This window comes from Callorhinchus milii, unplaced genomic scaffold (assembly GCF_018977255.1).
Source record: "Callorhinchus milii isolate IMCB2004 unplaced genomic scaffold, IMCB_Cmil_1.0 Scaffold2, whole genome shotgun sequence".
NCBI classification, from domain to species: domain Eukaryota; kingdom Metazoa; phylum Chordata; class Chondrichthyes; order Chimaeriformes; family Callorhinchidae; genus Callorhinchus; species Callorhinchus milii.
In genome coordinates, this window is record NW_024704743.1 from 123,777,749 (window position 1) to 123,799,866 (window position 22,118).

A 22,118-nucleotide genomic window follows, 5' to 3' on the forward strand; every position below is an offset into this window, starting at 1 on the left:
TGATCCCAGGGTTAGAGACAGAGGAGAGCAGTGAGGCTGATCCCAGGGTTAGAGACAGAGGAGAGCAGTGAGGCTGATCCCAGGGTTAGAGACAGAGGAGAGCAGTGAGGCTGATCCCAGGGTTAGAGACAGAGGAGAGCAGTGAGGCTGATCCCAGGGTTAGAGACAGAGGAGAGCAGTGAGGCTGATCCCAGGGTTAGAGACAGAGGAGAGCAGTGAGGCTGATCCCAGGGTTAGAGACAGAGGAGAGCAGTGAGGCTGATCCCAGGGTTAGAGACAGAGGAGAGCAGTGAGGCTGATCCCAGTGTTGTGACCTTGTGAGCCTTATATGTTGAAACGTCTCAATAAACTTCACAGTGAGTTACTATCAAGTGTAGTGACTGTGTATTTTGTAGGCAATAGAGCCATTGTATGTACAACAATGACTCACAAACAGCCGTGAAGTGAGCGAGTGACTGTATCTGGGGATTGTCGGCCCGGACACCGGGAAAGAGAGAGAGAGAAACTCCCTTCTCTTTTCCCGACAGTGTCGCGGCATCTTTAACGACCGCCTGAACGGGACACAGACGTAGAGTGAGGTTTAACGTCTCATCTGAAGGCACGGGAACCCTGATCGAACCCGACACCCCCACCCTCACGGACGGGAGAGAGAGAAAAAGATGGAGAGGGAGAGAGATGCAGCAAGAGCCGGGATACAGAGAGACAGGAGAAAGAGAGAGAGAGAGAGATGGTAGGGAATGAGAGATGGAAAAGAGCGAGAGAGAGAGAGAGAGAGAGAGAGAGATGCAGAGAGAGAGTGTGAGAGAGAGCAGAAAGGATTAAGCTCTAAGCTTATGGAATGAGAGCGAGGATGACAGAAGCATTAAAGATCTCCCACTTGTAACAGTGATAATCCCTCCAGCTGCCAGAGGCCAGGCCGAGTAACAGAGGGACATTAACCCTTCTATCCTTCCATTGCTGGCAGAGGCTGAGAGAGACGCCATCCTTTAGGATGAGGCGTTAAACCTCCCGTCTGTGCCCTGTTCAGGCGGACGTTAAAGATCCTGAGGCGCTGTCGGGAAAAGAGGAGGGAGTTTCTCTCTCTCTCTCTCTCTCTCTCGCTCGGTGTCCTGACTGACAATCCCCCGAATGAAATTGGTCACTTCAATCCACGGCTGTTTGTGGGGACGTTGCTGTGCGCAATCGGCTCCCGCATTTCGCCCACAAAATGCACAGTCACTACATTTTACAGTGCATCCTGTGAAGCGCTTTGAGGTGTCAACGATGCAACAAGGAGCGATATCAATTGCAAGGATCATTATTATAATCTCACCATCAGGGTCAGGACGGTAATGCGACGAGACCTTATACAAGCTGCTCCCGGGAGGGGAGGGGAATTCTGAGTGAATTTGTGACGCAGCGAGAGCCAGAGCTCAGTCAAAGATATACGGGAGGAGGCCAACTGGTCAAGGCTTTGGTCAGCTCACACTCTAGAGGACAGTGTCCAGCTCTGGTCATCATAACATGAGAGCTGCTCATGTCCTAGAGACAGTGCAGAGGAGAGTGGATAGACTCTATAGCGGGTTACACTCCAGCAGTTACCCCAACGCACACTCTGGGGCCCCCCCAAGTCTTGGCTCTCGCCAACCTGCGCCTAATACTCTCCGGAATTAGGTAAACGGGGTACATCCCTCCAGGGAAGGGGAGAGAGAGAGAGAGAGAGAGAGAGAGAGAGAGCGCATTCTATGTCAGACACAGGGAGATTCCCATGTGTAGGTGCAGACATACATGGCTGATCACAGCGAAGGGTTTCCGCATGTGTCAGACACCGTATGACCATAGACACACGACTGCCAGATGGTAGAGTGGCGCCACTTACTGCAACATGTGGTAAGTGCACGTCCGGCACCAATTGAACGACAGAATTCAACCAGGACCCCCCCCTCCCCGTTAGTTAGGGCTTTGGCTGTGGGGTTACCAGGAGCTGAGGGGGAGGATTCCCGGCCCCCAGTGACTGGTCGGCCCTTCCAGGTCCTGCTGATGAGCCGGGCCGGGCTGTGCTGCCATCAGCAGTGAGTGCCCCGGGACACTGCGGCCCCTCCTGGTCAGGACCCGGAGCCAGAATGAGAGGGAAGAGAGCAAGTGAGACAGTGAGAGAAAGAGGGTCAGAGAGAAAGAGAGAGACAACAACAACTTGTATTTATACAGGTTCCTTCGCTTGTGGCAGCGACTTGGAGCACTTAACAGTGGCTGACTCTGAGCCGGGGGGTGACTGTAAGCACGGTCGAAGAGGAAGGTCTTCAGGTGTGAGAGGGGACAAGGCGGAGGGATTGAGGGAGAGAGCTCCAGAGTTTCGGGGAGTCATGGCTGAGAGTAAGGCGGCTAATGGTGGACAGGAGGGAGTGAGAGACAAGCAGGAGGTCAGAGCCAACCGTGTGGGAGAGGTAGGGAGGTGCCGGGGGTGAAGGGGTTTGTAGACGAGTGAGGGTGTTGAAATCAATCCGTTCTGCAACGAGGAGTCAGTGGAGCCTGGTGACGACTGGGGTGTTGGGGAACAGAGTGTGGGGCAGGTGAGGATATGGGCAGTGGGAGAGAGACAGATAGAGAGACAGTGAGAGAGAGAGAGAGAGTAAGAGAGTGAGACAGAGAAAAAAAGAGAGAGACAGGGACCGAGAGAGAAGGAGAGTTTCAGGAGAGTTTCTCCTCTGTCGGTGCCTGTGACATGAGGGGAATGTGGACAACTAGGAGTGAACGCACAGCTCCTCAGCCCATCACCAGCTCACAGTCCAGGCTGAGGCTCCAGCCCAGCACTGGGGGGGGGAGAGAGAGAGAGACCATTGTCAGAGACGTCGTCCTTCAGATGAGACGTTAAACCTCACTCCCCGTCTATGCCCTGTTCAGGCGGACGTTAAAATATCCCGAGAAGCTGACCTCGTGGCTGACCGACCATTCCCCAGATAAAATCACTCGTTCACTGCTTGTGGGGACGTCGCTGTGAGCAAATCGGCTGCTGTGTTCACCCACAGAACACACAGTCACTACACTTTAGAGTCTACCCTGTGAAATGCTTTGAGACATTCTCCCCCGCCCCCAGCCCAAATGATGAGGCAGGCGCTGTATGAAATCTACAGCGCAGAAGGAGGCCATTCAGCCCATCAAGCCTGCATCCATCGGCTCACAGAGCAAGGCTACGGCGTCAATCTCACCACCCACTTTATCCCACACAAATACGCAGTCAAGTCACTTTACGGTAACAATCCTTGTGTTTTTTGATACGGCGTCTTATCGCGTCTTCGAGACGTCTCAAAGCGCTTCACAGGATCCACTGTAAAGTGTAGTGACTGTGCATTTTGAGGGTGAAACGCGGCAGCCAATTGCGCGCAGCAGCGTCCCCACAAACAGCCGTGGATTGAGTGTCCAAATTATTATTATAATTATTATTACTGTATATCCTGCGAAGCGCATTGAGACGTCTCGAAGGTGTGATAAGGCTCTGTATCAAATCCCAGGACTATTATTATATTATTATTGATCCCCAGACCCAGATGTCAGCAATTTGTGGGGATTTTAGCCTAAAAAGCTGCACTGTGCTGAGACATCAGGAGATGGCAGCAAATCCTCATCAACTCCTTCACCAGCAGCTCCATCTCTGGGGCACGTCAAGCTTCACAAGAGTGGTACTGGGGCAAGTCCCCCAACTCCCCCCCCAGTAACACCCACTCCCCACTCGTGTGTGTATGGCTGAGGGAGAGACTGCGAGAAAAACAAAGAGAGAGAGAGAGAGAGAGACGGAGACAGAGACTTAGAGAAAGAGTGTGATGGAGAGAGGCTCAGAGAGAGAGAGAGAGACTACATGAGAGTGAGAGAGGCAGAGAAACCGAGACAGAAAGAGAGATAGAGGCAATGACAGAGACACAGAGAGACAACAACAGCAGCAACGTCTTGCACTTATATAGCGCCCTTCACGTAGGGGCAGAGACCCGGAGCGATTGACAGAGATAAGAGTAAGAGAAAGAATGATAGAGAGAGAATAGGAGACAGAAAGAGAGAGGGAACGAGGGAAAGAGTAAATAAATTAAGCCCTTGTAGCCCATCTGATCTCCACTCAGACTCCCCGCCCGCCCGTCCCCCTTAACATAACGTCCAACTGGTTCTTAAACGAGTTCCCAGGGTCCCAGCCTCGACCCCCTTCCTGTTTACCCCGTTCCCAGCCGTTAATTCCCCTCCGTGTAAAGAAATGCTTCCTGGTGGCTGTCCTGTCCAGTTTAGCAGCTCTATAAGGTCTCGTGTTTCTACGTTCTATCATAAAAGCGCCTTGTCCCGCCGGGAGGGCGTTCTCAAAGCGCTTCACAGGATTCACCGTAAAGTGTAGTGACTGTGTGTTTTGTGGGGTGAAACGCGGCAGCCAACATGCGCAACATCCGTGTCCCCGCAAACAGCCGTGAGGTGAGCGAGTGACTGCGTTTGGGGATTGTCGGCCCCGACACCGGGAGAGAGAGAGAGAGAGAGAGAGGAACTCCCTTCTCTTAACGTCCGCCTGAACAGAGCACAGACGGGGAGTGAGGTTTAACGTCTCATCTGAAGGACGACGTCTCTGACAGTGGTCTCTCTCTCTCTCTCTCCCCCCGGCGCTGGGCTGGAGCCTCAGCCTGGACTGTGAGCTCAGAGACCCCGACATATTGGGGCGGGGGATCGAACCCACGACTTCCTGACTCGAGGGAGGAGAGTGCGAGCGTCTGAGCTCCTTCCCTATCAGTGGCGCGGATTGAGTCTCACGCTGGAATCCCCGTGTCATTAATCCTGGGGGAACATTAAGTGCCGGGGAGGATGGAGAGGCCGAGACAGACAAGAATGTTCCATGTCTGATTGATGAGCCTGACAATGGGTCCGGATCTGGTTTCAGAAACTGCATCCTGTGCCGTCTGTCGTTCGCTCTGTCTGTCTGTGTGTCTGTCTGTGTGTCTGTCTGTCTGAGAGGAAAGACTAAAATACCTGAGCAACGAACCTGCCCTCTGTGGCCCCCTCTCCATCACTCCTCACCAGTATCCACTCCCTGTTATCACTTCTGTAACCACACAATTCATAACCAAACAGTCACCGGCAGCCACACCCGGTAACAATTTCGGGTCATCACTGACAACACCCGGTAACCAGACCCAGAAAAGCACCGCAGGACTGTTAATGATACACCAAATAGACAAAAACGTGCACCAGTCGGTGACTGACACACACGGAAACCCGTCACCGTGACCAGCCGGTGTCTGACACACACGGAAACCCGTCACCGTGACCGGCCGGTGTCTGACACACACGGAAACCCGTCACCGTGACCGGCCGGTGTCTGACACACACGGAAACCCGTCACCGTGACCAGCCGGTGTCTGACACACACAGAAACCCGTCACCGTGACCGGCCGGTGTCTGACACACACGGACACCCGTCACCGTGACCAGCCGGTGTCTGACACACACGGAAACCCGTCACCGTGACCGGCCGGTGTCTGACACACACGGACACCCGTCACCGTGACCAGCCGGTGTCTGACACACACGGAAACCCGTCACCGTGACCGGCCGGTGTCTGACACACACAGAAACCCGTCACCGTGACCGGCCGGTGTCTGACACACACAGAAACCCGTCACCGTGACCAGCCGGTGTCTGACACACACGGAAACCCGTCACCGTGACCAGCCGGTGTCTGACACACACGGAAACCCGTCACCGTGATCAGCCGGTGTCTGACACACATGGAAACCCGTCACCGTGATCAGCCGGTGTCTGACACACACGGAAACCCGTCACCGTGACCGGCCGGTGTCTGACACACACGGACACCCGTCACCGTGACCAGCCGGTGTCTGACACACACGGAAACCCGTCACCGTGATCAGCCGGTGTCTGACACACAAGGAAACCCGTCACCGTGATCAGCCGGTGTCTGACACACACGGAAACCCGTCACCGTGACCGGCCGGTGTCTGACACACACGGAAACCCGTCACCGTGACCAGCCGGTGTCTGACACACACGGAAACCCGTCACCGTGATCAGCCGTGTGTCTGACACACATGGAAACCCGTCACCGTGATCAGCCGGTGTCTGACACACACGGAAACCCGTCACCGTGACCGGCCGGTGTCTGACACACACGGAAACCCGTCACCGTGACCGGCCGGCGGTCAATTAGATTTAAACGATCTTAAATTTCAAGATGTAGGTCGATAAACCTGAGGGTGAGAGAGTTTGCACGTCCTCCTCTTTGACTTGAATCCCCTGGAGTTGCTGAGGCCGAGCGAGTGAGGAGCTGCCGCGGTGATGAATGAACCTGAATGAACTCCATTAGAATCAGAGATGATTTCCGAGCTCAGGATAAGAGCAGCGCTGCAGTAATTAACTCGCTGCTCCCCACAGCGACATGTTTTATTAAACGGGGAGACTGACTGCCTCCCACACGCTCATGGCGCCGATAATTAACAGGCCTTAGGTTTGTCACTCCCTCCCACGTCGGCACAGCGTCTCGCAGTGCTTCACAGGATGCACTGTAAGGTGTAGTGACTGTGTGTTTTGCGGGCGGCCAATTCACACCCGGCGACGTCCCCACAAACAGGCGCGAGGTGAGCGAGTGACCGTATCCGGCGATTGTCGGTCAGGAGGAATGGAGGGAGGGATCGAGGTTGGAAATGTTTGAAGTAAATGCAAGACCAGTGATGGTGGAGCGGAGAGGACGGGGGTGCGGGGGGGGGGGTGGGGGGGGGGACGACGACGCATAGCGAGCAGAGCATGGGCCAGGGATGTTTCTGCAGGTGTAGTGACTGTGTGTTGTGCACCAGGACGCTGCGGGGTTGGGGGCAGGTTGTTTCGCTGAGTTCCCAGGGCTGACTGACTGACTGACTGACTGATACCTGAGCACTTGTCCAAACAGCCCCATTATTCTTGTTTGAAAGGTATAAATTACCCCAATTAAAGAATCTGTTTACGCTCCAACCCGAGGGGTGGGCTCACTCTCCAAGACTTCCTACACCCCCCCCACCCACCCACACACCCACCCACACACACACACACACACACCCACACACATGTCAGGGTCTCTGAGCTCTGAGCCCAGTGCTCGGGGCAGGAGAGAGAGAGAGAGAGACAGAGAGAGAGAGAGAGACGCATTGTCAGAGACGATGTGTTTGGCAACAAAACAGAGTTAGAAAGGGAGAGAAGGGGAGAACGCCCTCGAGAGGGTGAGAGAAGAACAGATCGAGATAGAGAGAGAGATAGGGAGAGAGAGAGAGCAAGAGAGAGAGCGACAGAGCGAGAAAGAGAGCAAAGGAGTGATAGCGGAAGGGAGAGAATAGGATGCAGAGCGAGAGAGAGAGAGAGAGAGAGCGAGAGATAGAGAGTGAAACAGAGTAGAAGAAAGAGAGAGAGAGAGAGAGAAACAAGATAGAGAGTGAGAGAATTAGAGAGAGAGAGAGCCAGAGAGATGGAGAACAAGATAGAGAGCGAGACGGAGAGAGACTCCAATGGAATTGTTGACGAGAGAATCGTAAATCATTATGAAGATATAAATTATTGATCGCGCGGAGCTAATCTCACAGTCAGGACGAGGCTCAGGCGAGGAGTTAATTAATAGCGGACGCACAGTATTTGGGAATGAATAATGGATGGATGGTGTCCCAACGAAGCGCATCGAGGCACCTTTCCGCACACATTCACGACCACCTGAGAACAGCCAATAGTTCCGCGCCTTGACGGGCGAACCACACGCGCAACAAATCGGCTGCCACCTTCCACCCGCAAAACACACAGTCACTACACTGTACAGCAAATCCCGTGAAGCGTTTTGAGTCGTTGAAACTCGAGGAATATTGTTTTTACGAATGTCAGAAATCAGCTCAGTGGATAATTAACGCGAACTGATTAACACCTCAGAGTAAACTCCTTCACACTGATTCTGCTCACTCCCTCCCTCCCTCACTCCCTCCCTCCCTCCCTCGCTCCCTCCCTCAGTCACTCGCTCACTCACTTGCTCACTCGCTCGCTCACTCGCTCGCTCACTCACTCCTCATTCACTCACTCGCTCACTCGCTCACTCACTCACTCACTCACTCACTCATTCACTCGCTCACTCACTCCTCATTCACTCGCTCACTCACTCCTCCCTCACTCACTCACTCACTCATTCACTCGCTCACTCACTCACTCACTCGTCCACTCATCAACAACAACAACAAATTGCATTTACACAGCGGCTTTCATGTTGTGGGTGGGGGTGTGGGGGGGAGACAGAGTGTGGGGGAGGGAGGGGAGGGAGGGGAGGGGAGCGGAGGGAGAGTTTGCACTGAGTCGGACTGACATCCTCTCTCTCTCTCTCTCTCTCTGGTTTAGAAGCTCCATTTTCACAGAGGCTTTGCCCAGTGGGTGAGAGAGAGAGTATATAAAGCTTCGCTGTTTATGGTCTGAGGTGATTTGCTGCTCAGGACATCTGTGAGCGCAGCGTCACAGGGAGGAGACCCGGGGCTGAGCTCTGTACAAACCAACCGCCGAGAGTGAGCGTGTGACCGTGCGAGCGTGCGAGAGTGTGAGTGTGCGAGCGTGCGAGAGTGTGAGTGTGTGAGAGTGAGTGTGCGACCGTGCGAGCGTGCGAGTGTGTGAATGTGTGAGTGTGTGAGTGTGTGAGAGTGCAAGCGTGTGAGTGTGTGACCATGCGAGTGTGTGAGCGTGCGAGCGTGCGAGTGTGTGAATGTGTGAGCGTGTGATGGTGTGAGCGTACGAGCGTGTGAGTGTGTGACCATGCGAGTGTGTGAGCGTGCGAGCGTGCGAGTGTGTGAATGTGTGAGCGTGTGAGTGTGTGAGCGTACGAGCGTGTGAGTGTGTGACCATGCGAGTGTGTGAGCGTGCGAATGTGTGAGCGTGTGAGTGTGTGAGCATACGAGCGTGCGAGCGTGTGAGTGTGTGAGTGTGTGTGTGTGAGTGTGCGAGTGTGAGCGTGCAAGTGTGTGAGTGTGCGAGTGTGAGTGTGCGAGTGTGAGCGTGTAGATGTGTAAGCGCAACCCTCTCGCTCTCACCGACGTTTAAACACAATCATTACCTCTTTGCCATCGTGTCTCTGACACACGTGAAACCCATCACCGCAAATAAGAGCATCGAAACCACATATCCCATCTACACTCCGAATGGAATACACTCTCTCTCTCCCTCTACACACTCACACACACACTCACACACACACACACACACACACCTTCACCTCATGTTATATCCCACAGTCACTGCACCTGAGGCAGTGTGTACCAGAGCTCCCCCAGACCGTGGCTCTCAGCGACCTGTGTCGGCCCCGACACCGGGACAGAGAGAGAGAGAGAGAGAGAGAGTCCCTTCTCTTAACGTCCGCCTGAACAGAGCACAGACGGGGAGTGAGGTTTAACGTCTCATCTGAAGGACGACGTCTCTGACAGTGGTCTCTCTCCCCCCCACCCCCCACCCCCCCGGCGCTGGGCTGGAGTGGTCACCCAGTGCTCCAGACAGTAGGGGTTACCAGCTGGTGGTCTTTGCAAGGTTTTAGCTAAGACACAAGTGGGGTGGGGAGGGGGGGGGTGGGGTGGGGGGGTGCGATATGGGGGTGGGGGGAAGGGGGGGTGGGGTGATGGGGGGGATGTGAGGTGGGGAGGGAGGATGTGGGGTGGGGGGCAGGGGGGCGGGGGGGCGTGGGGGGAGGGGGTTGTGGGGTGGGGTTGGGGGGGTGGGGGGAACGCACGGCCAGTGACCCCCCGAGGGAGCGAGCGAGAGCGTATCTTGTCAGCCGGTCGGCTCCTACCTTCCTTCCTGTAGAAGACGAGCTGGACCTTGCGCTCCTCGGAGCCGAGCAGCGCCTGCTGGAGCTGCCGGATGGCGCGCTGGGCCGTGCGGGGGCCGTGCAGGAAGCCGCAGGTACACGGGCGCTGCATGACCTCCGCCCGCGAGTAACCGCACATCTCACAAAAACCATCGTTACAGAAGATAATGGCGCAATTCTCCACCCGGGCATTGGCGATCACAAACTTCCGATCTGAGGGACAGAGAGAGAGTGTGAGAGAGAGAGAGAGAGAGAGAGAGGGGGGGCAGGAGGGGGAGGGGGTGCGCGCGGAAGGGAGAGGGGGGAGAGGAGAGAGTGTGAGAGAGAGACAGAGTGGGGAGAGGGGGGGCGGGAGGGGGAGAGGGGGTGCGCGCGGAGAGGGAGAGGGGGGAGAGGAGAGAGTGTGAGAGAGAGACAGAGAGGGTGAGAAAGGGGGGAGGAAGGGGAGGGAGAGAGAGAGAGTGAAGTAGTGAGTGAGGGAGTGACGGAGGGAGAGAGAGAGAGAGAGAGAGAGACTGTGGTGCTCACTCCCCCACTGGAGCTCTCTAACCCCATTCCCTGCTCTCTCTCTCTCTCTCCCCCCATCGTGTCTGTGCTGGGGCTCACTCCCCAGTGGAGGCAACTGACGTCTCCGCACCCAGCCTCCAAACACACACAGACACATGCAAACATACACGCGCAAACATACACACACAAACATACACACGCCAACATACACACGCCAACATGCACACGCAAGCATACACACGCCAACATACACACGCAAGCATACACACGCTAACATACACACGCAAGCATACACAGACGCACAACAAGTAGAGGTTCAATGTAAGAGGGACCTGGATGGACCGGGTCTGGTCCCATTCCCCCCTCCCCCCTCCACCTCCCACCCCCCCCGACCCCGGGAAATGTGGGGACAATATACCCCCCTCCTGAGCTCAGCAATGCCCCTGAGCTGCACGATTGTGTTTTCGTCCAAAAGGAACAGTTTCTAAACTAAGACTAAAATCTTACATGACACGAAACGTCGGGAAGACGTGTGAGCTCAGGCTCTGCCTCACAGCCAAGGATTAAAATCATCCTCACATTTAACAACAACAACAACAACTTGCACTTATATAGCGCCCTCCACACAGGGCAGCGTCTCCGAGCGCTTAACAGTGGCGGAGCCTGACTCCGAGCCGCGGGGGGAGGTGGCCGTAAGCACTGGTCAAAGGGGAAGATTTTCAGACAGGAATTGAAAGTGGGGAGAGAGGGGTCGAGGCGGAGGGATTGAGGGAGAGTGTTCCAGAGGTTCGGGGCGTAGTGGCTGAAAGCGCGACCTCCGATGGTGGGGGCGGAGGGCGCGAGGGACGAGCAGGAGCCGGTGCCAGTCGAGCGGAGGCGGTGACCGGGTGGTGGATTGGGAGGGAGGAGGACGGAGAGGGAGGGAGGTGTCAGGGAGTGAAGGCATTTGAACACGAGAGTGAGAGGATCTTGAAGTCAAAGAACATAAGAAATTCCAGACGATAAAAGACCCAAAGTCCATTTACTTCACCTTCCACCGTCCTGGCAGTCGGCCAAATGTCCTGAGCTCCCTATGTGCTGTACCCCATCATGTTATTTCCTAAAAGAAAACTATCTAATCGGTGTTTGAAAGAATCAACACTTCCTGGTGGACGGTTTATCAATGAGACGTCTCAAAGCGCTTCACAGGATACACTGTAAAGTAAATTGACTGCATATTTTTGTGGGCGAAACGCGGCAGCCAATTGCGCACAACAGCGTCCGTCCCACAACTCCGGCGTCGTGGATTGAGTGACCAAATACGCTACAAGATTCCACCTGATGTCGTGAGCTTGTAAATACTGAAGAGGAGAGGTCACAGCCCTGAGGAACGCCACACGAGACAGTTTGGGGGCAAGAGGAGAAGCTGTTTATGGACATAAAGTGGAGACGATGAGAAAGTTAAGGTAATGAGGACAGGATCCTGAAGACTGAGCTGACGGGGGATGTATAAAAAAGTTGGACAGTGTCAAAGACGGCAGAGAGAGAAATCGAAGAGGAAGGGGCGACAGAGGGAGCCCTGGTCACGGGTGGACAAAATATTGTCTGTGAACTTGACCGAGGCTGTTTCTGTGGTGCGGGCAGCACGGAAACCCGATCGGAGAGGTTCGTTGAAGGAGCAAAGCTGGGAAGCAAGAACTCGTCCCAGGACCTTGGAAAGAAAAGGGAGATCGGAGGGTAATTGGAGACCCTAAGTTCTCTTTGTAGGACCTTTGCTGCCTCCTTTGATTCCACTGATCTACCAACTGGGTGCCATCTGTAAATTTAACTACGTGTCAATGTGTGCGCGTGTCTGTGTGAGTGTGTGTGTGTTTGCGTGAGGATAAACAACATTTAAAAGCTGCTGATTCAATTAAGCAGATGGCTTCACAATGCAGATCTAATGCATATTTAAACAAGAAGTTAGCAAACATTTGTACACGGCAAAGTGTGCCCAGGAGCAGAGGTGGTACGATTACAACAGAGAGAGAGAGAGAGAGAGACCAGTACTCACACTGAGATGCACCCAACCAGGGGGTGAGCTATAAAAGAGCTAATGTGGTCTTACGGCTTTGCACACATTACTCCAAATGTGGTCTAACCAAGGTTCGGTATAATTCAACACCAGGTCAGTGTTATATTCTATCCAGAGGGATAGCCAGAGGACAGAATAGCAAAATAATGGAGTATTTTGTCTTTTATAATGGAGTAAATCATTTTATAATGGAGTAAATAATGGAGCAAAACATTTGGAGTATTGTGTGCAATTAGAATAATACAATAATAATAATAATCCTTGCATTTGATATAGAGCCTTAACACGTCTTCGAGACGTCTCACAGAGCCTCTTGTAAAGTGTAGTGAACTGTGTATTTTGTGGGCGAAACCCGGCAGCCAATTGCGCACAGCAGCGTCCCACAAACTGTCGTGGATTGAGTGGCCAAATTATAATTTTTTTTTGTTGTTCTGGTCTCCACACGACAGGAAGGATATAACAGCGATGGAGAGAGTACGGCGTAGCTTTATGAGGATGATACCAGGGTTACTGCTATCAGGACAGACTGGAGAGGTCGGGCCTTTTTCCCTGGAGATATTTAAGGGGAGATCTAATTGAGGTGTTTAAAAATTCTAGCAAGGTTTGATAATGTTAACATAAATAGGCTGATCCCACTGGCCGGGGAACCTGTAACCAGGGGACACGAGTATAAGAGAGCGGCTCAGGGAGCCAAAGGACGAGCTACTTCACACAGAGAGATAGTGAGGTTGTGGAACTCGCTGCCTGAAGCAATGGCGGAGTCAGATCAACGTAGATACATTCAAGAGGAAGCTAGACTTTCACACGAGGGAGACATGTGGGAGGGAGGAGTGGGTGAAGGCTCGTGCGGAGTATATAAACACCAGCACGGACTGGGTGGGTCGAGTGGTCTATTTCCAGGCTGTACAGTCTGCGTAAATCTCTTGTTTCTCCCCCAAACTATACAGTCATTGAACGTTACAGTATAGTTTGTGTGTCGCAGACATGAAAAGGCGCTATATCAAATGCAAGTTTTATTATTATTATTATTATTATATCTCTGTCTCTCTCTCTCACTATCTCTCCCCAGGAGTGTGGACGCACAGTGTAGAGCTTTACTGTGTCTCTAACCCTGACCTGGGAGTGTGGACAAACAACGTAGAGGAGCTTTACTCTGATCTGGGAGTGAAGACAGACAGTATAGAGGGAGCACAGTCGGAGGGGGTGGGGGTGCCGTGGGAACGGGAGGGCATGAGGCACAGAACACTCAGAATCCGAGTGAAGGTAGAATCAGTAATAGGGAATCAGACAAACATCTGAAAAGGAAAGTATAAAAAGGCCTGCGACTGATCTCCTCGATCTCTCGCCCTCGGAGTAGGATCAAAAGGTGTTGTTTATTTATATCGATGCCTTTGACTTGCACACGGGGGGGAGGTATCAAAGTTTGCAGACCATACAAAACTCAAAGGAGAGTGAATAGCAATGAGGACGGTAGAGACTGCGAGAAGATTTAAACAGAACAGAGAAAAGGGCTGACAAGTGGCAGATGAGGTTCAATAAAAGGGAAATGCGAAGTGATTCACTTTGCTTTAAAAAATGAGGGAAAGGAGTACCTGGGGAAAGGTAAGGTCTTGCCAGGAGCTGAGGGTAGGTGGGAACTCAGGAACACGGGCCATTGAAAGTGACGTTGCACATGACAAAAGCTGCCCAGGAGGCTGATTGCTGTTGGGTTATACACTCAAAGCGGAGAGGATAAAGGTAAAGAAATAATGCTGTTCATTTTCAGCGTTGACCCACCTTTTGGCTACTGAGGGACTCAGACCAGATTTGAGAAATATCTGCGGGGCACAGAAGCAATATTTTTGTGTCTCTCTCTTCCAGTAACATAACATAATATTGATTCAGCTACTGTTTCATATGGGAAGGGACGCCTTAAAGCACTCGACGCTGTCAGCTGGGGCACCTGAGCTGGGGTGGGAGGTGAGGGAGGTGCGGGGGAATGGGTGGGGAAGGGACATGATGACCGAAAGCACGGTCAAAGAGTTAGCTCCTCATGCGTCTTGAACGAGGGGAGGGGAGCGAGCGAGCGAGCGAGCAAGGCAGGCGGACTCCGGGTATGGCGCTCAGAAAGGCGCAGGGGGCAAAATGGCAACGGCGGGGCAGGTGGGAGGGGGCGGGAGAACCCATAAGCAAAGTGTTTGCTGATCAAAGGGAATGGTCGGGTCGGAAGATCACAGAGATATGGTGGGAATGGGGACAGGGGGAAACTTTCCCTGTGTGTTGGCCAACAATTCCCCAAAACAATTTGGTCGCTCCACTCTATGACTGTTTGTGGGACACAACAACAACAACTTGGATTTATATAGCGCCTCCACGCACCGGACGGCGTCTCAGAGCGCTTCACCAGTAACGGATCCCGGGGCCGAGCCGGGGGGAGGGGGGGCAGCCAGGGGGAGGGGGATTCGGTGGGATCCCAGGGGAGGGGGGAGCCAGGGGGAGGGGGGAGCCAGGGGGATGGGGGAGAGCCAGGGGGAGGGGGGGAGCCAGGGGGGGAGGGGGGAGCCAGGGGGAGGGGGAGGGGGGAGCCAGGGAGAAGGGGGGAGGGGGAGTGGGGAGAGTCGGGGGGGGAGGGGAGAGGGGGGAAGGTGACCAAACGCTCGGTCGAAAAGAAAGGTCTTCAGCAGAGACCTGAAAATAGGAAGGGAGGGAGCGAGGCGAAGGGAGTTCCAGAGCCTCGGGGCATAGTGGCTGAAGGCACGGCCGCCGAGGGTGGAGCGGAGGACTCGGGGGACGAGGAGGAGGCCAGACCCGGAGGAACGAAGGCAACAGGTACTTTGCTGAGGAGAGAGGAGGTCAGAGAGGTCGGGGGTGCAGAGAGTGGAGGGACTTGAATACGAGTGAGGATCTTGAAGTGGATCCTCTCTGGGACAGGAGTCAGTGCAGTCTGACCAGGACTGGGGGGGAGAGCGGGGAATTACAAAGATTGCAAGGATTATTATTATTATTATTATATACAATTTGTACAAGTTTACTTGTTACTTAGACTTTGCATAAGTTGTATTAAAAGTTATGGTCTCTGCCTGAAACAACTCTTAGGGGAGTTTCACTGTCTATATGATAACTTTCTAATTATGATAAAAGTCTTTGCCAAAGTCCTGGAACACATTGTTGCAGGTCAACTTGGGTCACACCTCTCCCTCCGCTCCCTCCTCGAGCCCCTGCAGTCGGGTTTTCGCCCTCACTGCCCACAGCAGAGACAGCGGTTGTCAAACTCCCAAACGACCTTCTCTCTATCTGTGACCAGGGCTCCCTCTGCCTTCTGGATCTCTCTGCCACGTTCGACACAGTCGACCACACCAACCTCCTCCATCGGCTCTCCTCCCTCATCTATCTTAGTGGATCGGCACTTGCATGGTTTTAGTCTACTTAACCAACCGCCTTCATTTCATTTCAGCAAATGGTATCTCCTCCCGCACCCACCCGGTCACCTGTGGGGTACCCCAGGGCTCCATCCTTGGCCTTTTCTTTTCCTCATCTATATGTTCCCTCTGAGCGATGTCATCCCAGACACGGGGTAAACTTCCACATGTATGCGGATATCACACAAATTTACTTTGCCTCTTCCAGTACCAACTCCAGGTCCGCCAATGTTCTATCAGCTTGTCTGGCAGACATCAAGGCCTGGATGAGTGTAAACTTCCTGCAGATGAATATGAACAAGACGGAAGCCATACTCCTTGGTTCCCGTCAACGTCTTCACTCCTGCGGATCTGAACTCCTCAACCTCCCTGGGCTTTCCCTCACACTCACCAAACCAGTGCGCAACCTAGGCGTCCAGTTCAACCCCTAACTGTTCTTCCTCCCCCACATCCGGTCCCTGACCAGGACCACTTTCTTCCACCTCCGCCACATTGCCCGTCTCCAACCATCCTTACCCCAAATCCAGCCAAATCCCTCGTACATGTGTTTGTCACCTACCGTTTGGATTACTCCCACACACTTCTCGCCGGTCTCCCTAGCTCCACCATTCACAAGATTCAGTTCATTCAGAACTCTGCTGCCCACATATTGACCCGGACCAAACTCAGTACCCACATCTCACCAATTCTGGCCCAGGCTCCATTGGCTCCCCATCACCGAACAAATCAACTTCACCACTTCACTCTCGTGTTCAAATCCATTCACTCTCTGGTTCCTCCCTCCCTCTCCGACCTCCTTACTCCCCAATCCACCATCCAGCGCCTCTGCTCAACCGGTACCCTCCACCCCACCATTGGCGGCCATGCTTTCAGTCCCAAAGCTCTGGAACTCTCTCCCCCAATCCCTCCGTCTTGCCCCCTCCTCCCCATTATCAAATCCTGCCTAAAGACCTTCATTTTTGATCGTGCTTACAGTCACCTCTATCCTCCCTCTCCCCCCGGCTCGGGGTCAGACTCCGCCACTGTTAAGCGCTCCAGAACACTACCCGGCATGAAGGGCGTTATATAAAGGCAAGTTGTTGCTGTTATTTACACTGGAGCAGGGAAGGAAGAAGGGGCCTGATAGAGGAGGCCACCATTATGAGGGGTTGAGAGGGTGAATGGGGAGAAGCTATTCCCACTGGTCGGGGAGTCAGTGACTGGAGGCCACAGGGATAAGATAGACATAAGAGCAAAAGGAGAGTTTAGGAGAGATTTTTCACACACGGAGTAGTTGGGATGTGGAGCACCCGACCAGTAAGCGGTGAAGACAGAGTGCCTTCCGGAAGGAAGTATACGGGGACTTGAAAGATAAGAGGGGCTCGAAGGGGTGTGAGGATAGAGCAATCTCCGCACTCTGTGAGCCGGTATGGACTCGATGGGCTGAATGGCCTCCTCCTACACTGTAGATTTCTATGTTCCTGTGTTCACATGACAGAGTGTGAGTGTGTGTGTGAGGGGGAGTGAGGGGGTGGAGGGGAGAGGCCAGGGAGTGAGAGTGACAGAGAGCTGTCACAGGGACCTTGTGTGGGAGGTTGGCCTGAAGGCTTCCCCCTGAGATGTGACAGGTCTCCTCAGCGTCTCAGGCGGGAGCTGTGATCAAAGAGCTTTTGAAGCTTCTCTCAGCTCAGGGCAGCATCTGGGCTTCTCTCCGTCAGACGCAGGACACACGGCCTGGCAGCGAGCCCAGCACACGCAGGACAGGGAGGGCGGTCTCCATTATTAATGGGCTTACTGTTTGGAGTCCTGTAGCTCAGTGGTTAGAGCCTCGCAAGCGAGAGGACCTGAGTTTGATTCCCGGGCAGGGTGAAACCTTGGGCAAGTTTCCTTACTCCACACACACGCCTGATAATAATCCCTCAAGAAAAAAAAAATAAGTTGGTCACTCAATCCACGACTGTTTGTGGGGACGCTGCTGTGTGCAATTGGCCTCCACGTTTCGCCCACAAAATACACAGTTGCTACACTTTACAGTATATTCTGTGAAGCGTTTTGAGACGTCTCGACGACGTGATCAGGTGCTGTATCAAATGCAAGGATTATTATTATTATTAATAATAACTTTGACCCAGCGCCCTTCAGTCGGGTAGCATCTCGGAGCGCTTAACAGTGGCGGAGCCTGACACCAATCAGGTGGGAGGGGTGGAGGTGACCGTAAGCATGGTCAAAGAGGAAGGTCTTCGGGCATGATCTGAAGGCAGGAAGGAGGGGGCAAGGTGGAGGGAATGAGGGAGAGAGTTCCAGAGTTTTGGAGGCGTAGTGGATGAAGGGATGGCCATCAATGGTGAAGTGGAGGTGATGAGGGACAAGCAGGAGGTCAGAGCCAGCCCAGGGTAGGTGGTGGGTGGACAAGTGGGGACTAAGCAGGTCAAAGGGGTAGGGAGGTGCCAAGAAGTGAAGTGATTTCTAGGTCCAAGTGGGGTCTCTTCGGGGCTGAACTGGCTCAAGGCGACAGAATCGAGCCCATCCTCCATGACGGTCTCTAGTCCGGTTCCTGAGCCAGGAGGGGCCACGTATTCCGGGCACTGCTGATGACAGTTCATCGGCAGACTTGGGAATCCTCCTACTCAACTCCTGGTAATCCTGGCTGACTATCCTCCAGATAAAATCATTCGCTTATTTCGTGGCTGTTTGACATTGCTGTAAGCAAAATGGCTGCTACATTCCCCTACAAACACACAGTGACTGTACTTGGCAGTGATTCCATGTGAAATAATTTTGAGACATTTTGACAATATAACTCTCTATCAAAGGCAAAGTTCATTCTTATCAATATCAACCAGAACATGAATTATGTGGGTTTAGTTGGTTAGACTCCAGCAGTTATCCCAACGCACACGCTGTGAGCTCTCGAGGACACTACCCCGTGTGAAGGCGCTATAGAAATGCAAGTTGTTGTTGACTCACACACCAATACACCTACACACTCACACTCAAGACATACTCAAATACTCACGCTCACATACACAGACACATTCACACTCACACAGACACACACGCGCACATAAGACATTTGCGCACACACACACATACACATACAGACAGACACACGGCGTGATCAGGAGGTGGAATGTAAACTGTTAGCAGAACCAGATAGATGATCATTTTAAAAAGGGAAATAGGCACATAGTTGAAAAAGAAAAATACAAACAGTGTGTGTTTGGGAGGACACAGTGGGGTGGGGAGCGGGGGGCTGCGTGTGGGGGTTTGGGGTAAATGTGACGGGGGGCTGTGGTTGGTAGGGGCTGTATGGAGGGCTGTGTGCGGGGAGAGAGGAAGGGCAGAGCTCTTTCAGAATCCGGCATAGAGAGACATATAGACAGACAGACAGAGGGATAGACAGACAGACGGACAGACAGAGAGAAAGGGACAGAGAAAGAGAGATATACTTACAGAGAAAGGGACTTGGAGAGAGAGAAACCGACAGAGAGCGTGTGAGAGAGAGACAAACAAAGAGAATAGGGGCATTGGGAGACAGACAGAGAGAAAGAGAGAGAGAAGACGGATAGACAGAGAGAGAGAAGAGGAGAATCTTCGAGACACGGAGAACAGACACCAGAAGGAGATTCAGACAGAGATGGTGAAGGAGACGCGGGGGAGAGAGGGAGAGAGAGAGAAGCTGACCTTGACACAGAGACAAAGGCATTGGTGGAGAAGAGTACAGACAGCACAGGTGGTTCAGCCGGTGATCATTAATCAATGTCTGTGACATGGTATCTTGTTCCCCCCCCACCCCACACCCGCAACCAAGCGAGAGAGATCGACCGACACCAACCCAGTCACCCAGTCAAATTTTGTGGGCGAAATGCGGCAGCCAATCGCCCACAGCAGTGGCTCACAAACAGTCGAGGATTGAGTGACCATATTTTTTTTAAAAAAGGGATTATTCCCCCCGGAAAGCGATCCGCCAATCCACTAACGGCCGGGTTCCTACTCACTGCCGGTAAACAGAGGCGAGTGGAGTGAGGGAACTCGCCCAATGTTTCGCCCCTGCCCCGGGAATCAAACCCGGGTCCTCTCGCTCGCGAGGCGAGGGCTCGAACCCCTGAGCTACAGGACTCCACATAGGGAGGAGGGAGTAATAATGCCTCAAAAAATAATTTGGTCACTCACTCCACAACTGTTTATGGGACACTCCTGTGCGCAATTGGCTGCCTCGTTTTGCTCACAAAATACTCTTTCCCGGTGTCCTGCCAACAATCCCCACATATCACCAATTCTCGACTGTTTGCGGAGATCTCACAGTGGCAAATTGGCTGCCGCCGTCTCCACAAAACACAAAGTCACTACACTTCACAGTGAATCCTGTGGAAGGCTTTGAGACGTCCTCCTGACATGACAGGCACTGTGTCAGGTGTGAGGATTACTCATTCATTCATTCATTGATTTATTGATTTATTTAAGTGCAAGCTGTTGTTTTCCATCTGGGGTCAGGGGGTGGTGGGTTCGAGCCAAAGGTCGGGGTCTCTGAGCGCTGGGGGGAGAGAAGAGAGAGAGAGAAAGACCATTGTCGGAGACGCCGTCCTTCAGATGAGACGTTAAACCTCACTCCCTGTCTGTGCCGTTCAGGCGGACGTTAAAGATTCCGTGACGATTCCGTGATGCTGTCGGGAAAAGAGAGGAGAGTCTCTCTCTCTCTCTCTCTCTCTCCCGGTGTCCGGGCCGACAATCCCCAGATACGATCACTCGCTCACTTTTTGGATCGTTGCTGTGTGCAAATTGGCTTCCATATTAGCTCACAAATCACACAGTCACTGTACAGAAAAGCTTTGTGAAGTGCCTTCAGACATTTTGACGTCATAAGGTGCTGCATCAAATAGAAGATTATTAATATTTATGATGTGTTGCTGCTCTCCCTCCAGAGCCGAAGGCCAAATCTTCAATAGCTTTTAGATTGAGCCCATCATCAAACCTCATCCCAGTAAATTTGTTTCACACGTACTCCCAGCCCTGACACACTCACTGACACACTCACCCACACAGTCACTGACACAGTCTCGCTCCCCCACTGGCGCTCTCTACTCTACCCCATTCCCTGCTCTCTCTCTCCCCATGGTGTCTGTGCTGGGGGTCGCTCCCCCACTGGCGCTCTCTACTCTAACCCCATTCCCTGCTCTCTCTCTCTCTCCCCATGGTGTCTGTGCTGGGGCTCACTCCCCCACTGGAGCTCTCTACTCCAACCCCATTCCCCGCTCTCTCCCCATCGTGCGTGTGCTGTTTGGAGGTGAGAGAGTGCAGCAGAGTATCAGTGAGAGATGCGATCAGTATTCTCGCTGTGTATTATTATGTAGTTTTTTTTAGTTATCAACCTGAGTGATGGTGAGAGGCCGTGTTTATTAGTTCCCAGGAGATATTACAGGACTGTGCAGTGAGTATCCGAATGAAGCCCCGCAGGCGGTCTGGAATATTAGTTGCGTTGGGGAACCTGTGAATTAGACGGATCACAGAGAGACTTTGCTCCGTACCTTTCCTGCAGCAACTTCGTGTTAGTGTAGGGACTGTCAGCGGCTGATAGCGTCTCGACTACACACTGCCCCCGGCGATGTGGGGAGCAATCCCCCGAACCCCACCCCTCGAGTCTGCTTTTATTCTATTTGGGTCACAGCTCAGAAGCTGTGCGGTTTGTCTGACAATTGCCGGTGTGTGGTGTGAGAGCTCCACACGCGGCTCTCCTTCTTATTCTCTGTCTCGCTCTCTTAAGTGTTTAGCCCGAACCGTGAGGCCCTTTCGGTACGGAATCTAACAAACAAAATCACTGGCGCACTCGCGACTATTTGCAGGAAGTCGCTGCGTATAAATTGGCTGCCACATTCACCGACAAAATGCACAGTCACTACATTTCACAATGAATCCCAACATGAAAGGCTGTGCGTCAAACACAAGGTCAGTGTTCCTCCCGGAGCCTTGAATCATCCTCCAGACGCTTCAGGGTGATTTGCAGGATTTCACTGTAAAGTGTAGTAACTGTGTTGACGTGCTATATCAAATGCAAGGATTGTTGTATTATCAGAACAGCCTCTGATCAGTGTAATAGTAGTAATAATAATAATAATACAGCGCCTGATCAGGTCATCGAGACGTCTCAAACGCTTCACAGAATGTACTGTAAGGTGTAGTGGCTGTGTATTTTGTGGGCGAAACACGGGAGCCAATTGCACACAGTAGGTCCCCACAAACAGTCGTGGATTGAGTGACCAAATTATTATTTGTTTTTGGAGGGATTATTATCCAGGCTGGAAAGAGTAAAATTGACTGACACTCACCCTTACGCACACACACACACACACATTGCCGTGGGTGGGGGGGAGTGTATGTG

At 52.9% G+C, this 22,118-nt stretch overlaps 1 protein-coding gene across 1 annotated transcript in view; it reads right to left on the minus strand.

The window, feature by feature from the left end:
• The window catches only part of LOC103173412 (potassium voltage-gated channel subfamily H member 2-like), a 77,841-nt gene extending 58,327 nt beyond the window's left edge, over positions 1-19,514 (minus strand). The window contains exons 1-2 of the mRNA XM_042331716.1: positions 19,427-19,514; positions 9,788-10,018 (exon numbers count right to left, since the gene is read on the minus strand). Of these exons, the coding sequence (XP_042187650.1) occupies positions 9,788-10,018; positions 19,427-19,514 (319 nt within the window). The remainder of the gene's footprint in view (positions 1-9,787; positions 10,019-19,426) is intronic.
• Positions 19,515-22,118: the final 2,604 nt, after the last annotated feature.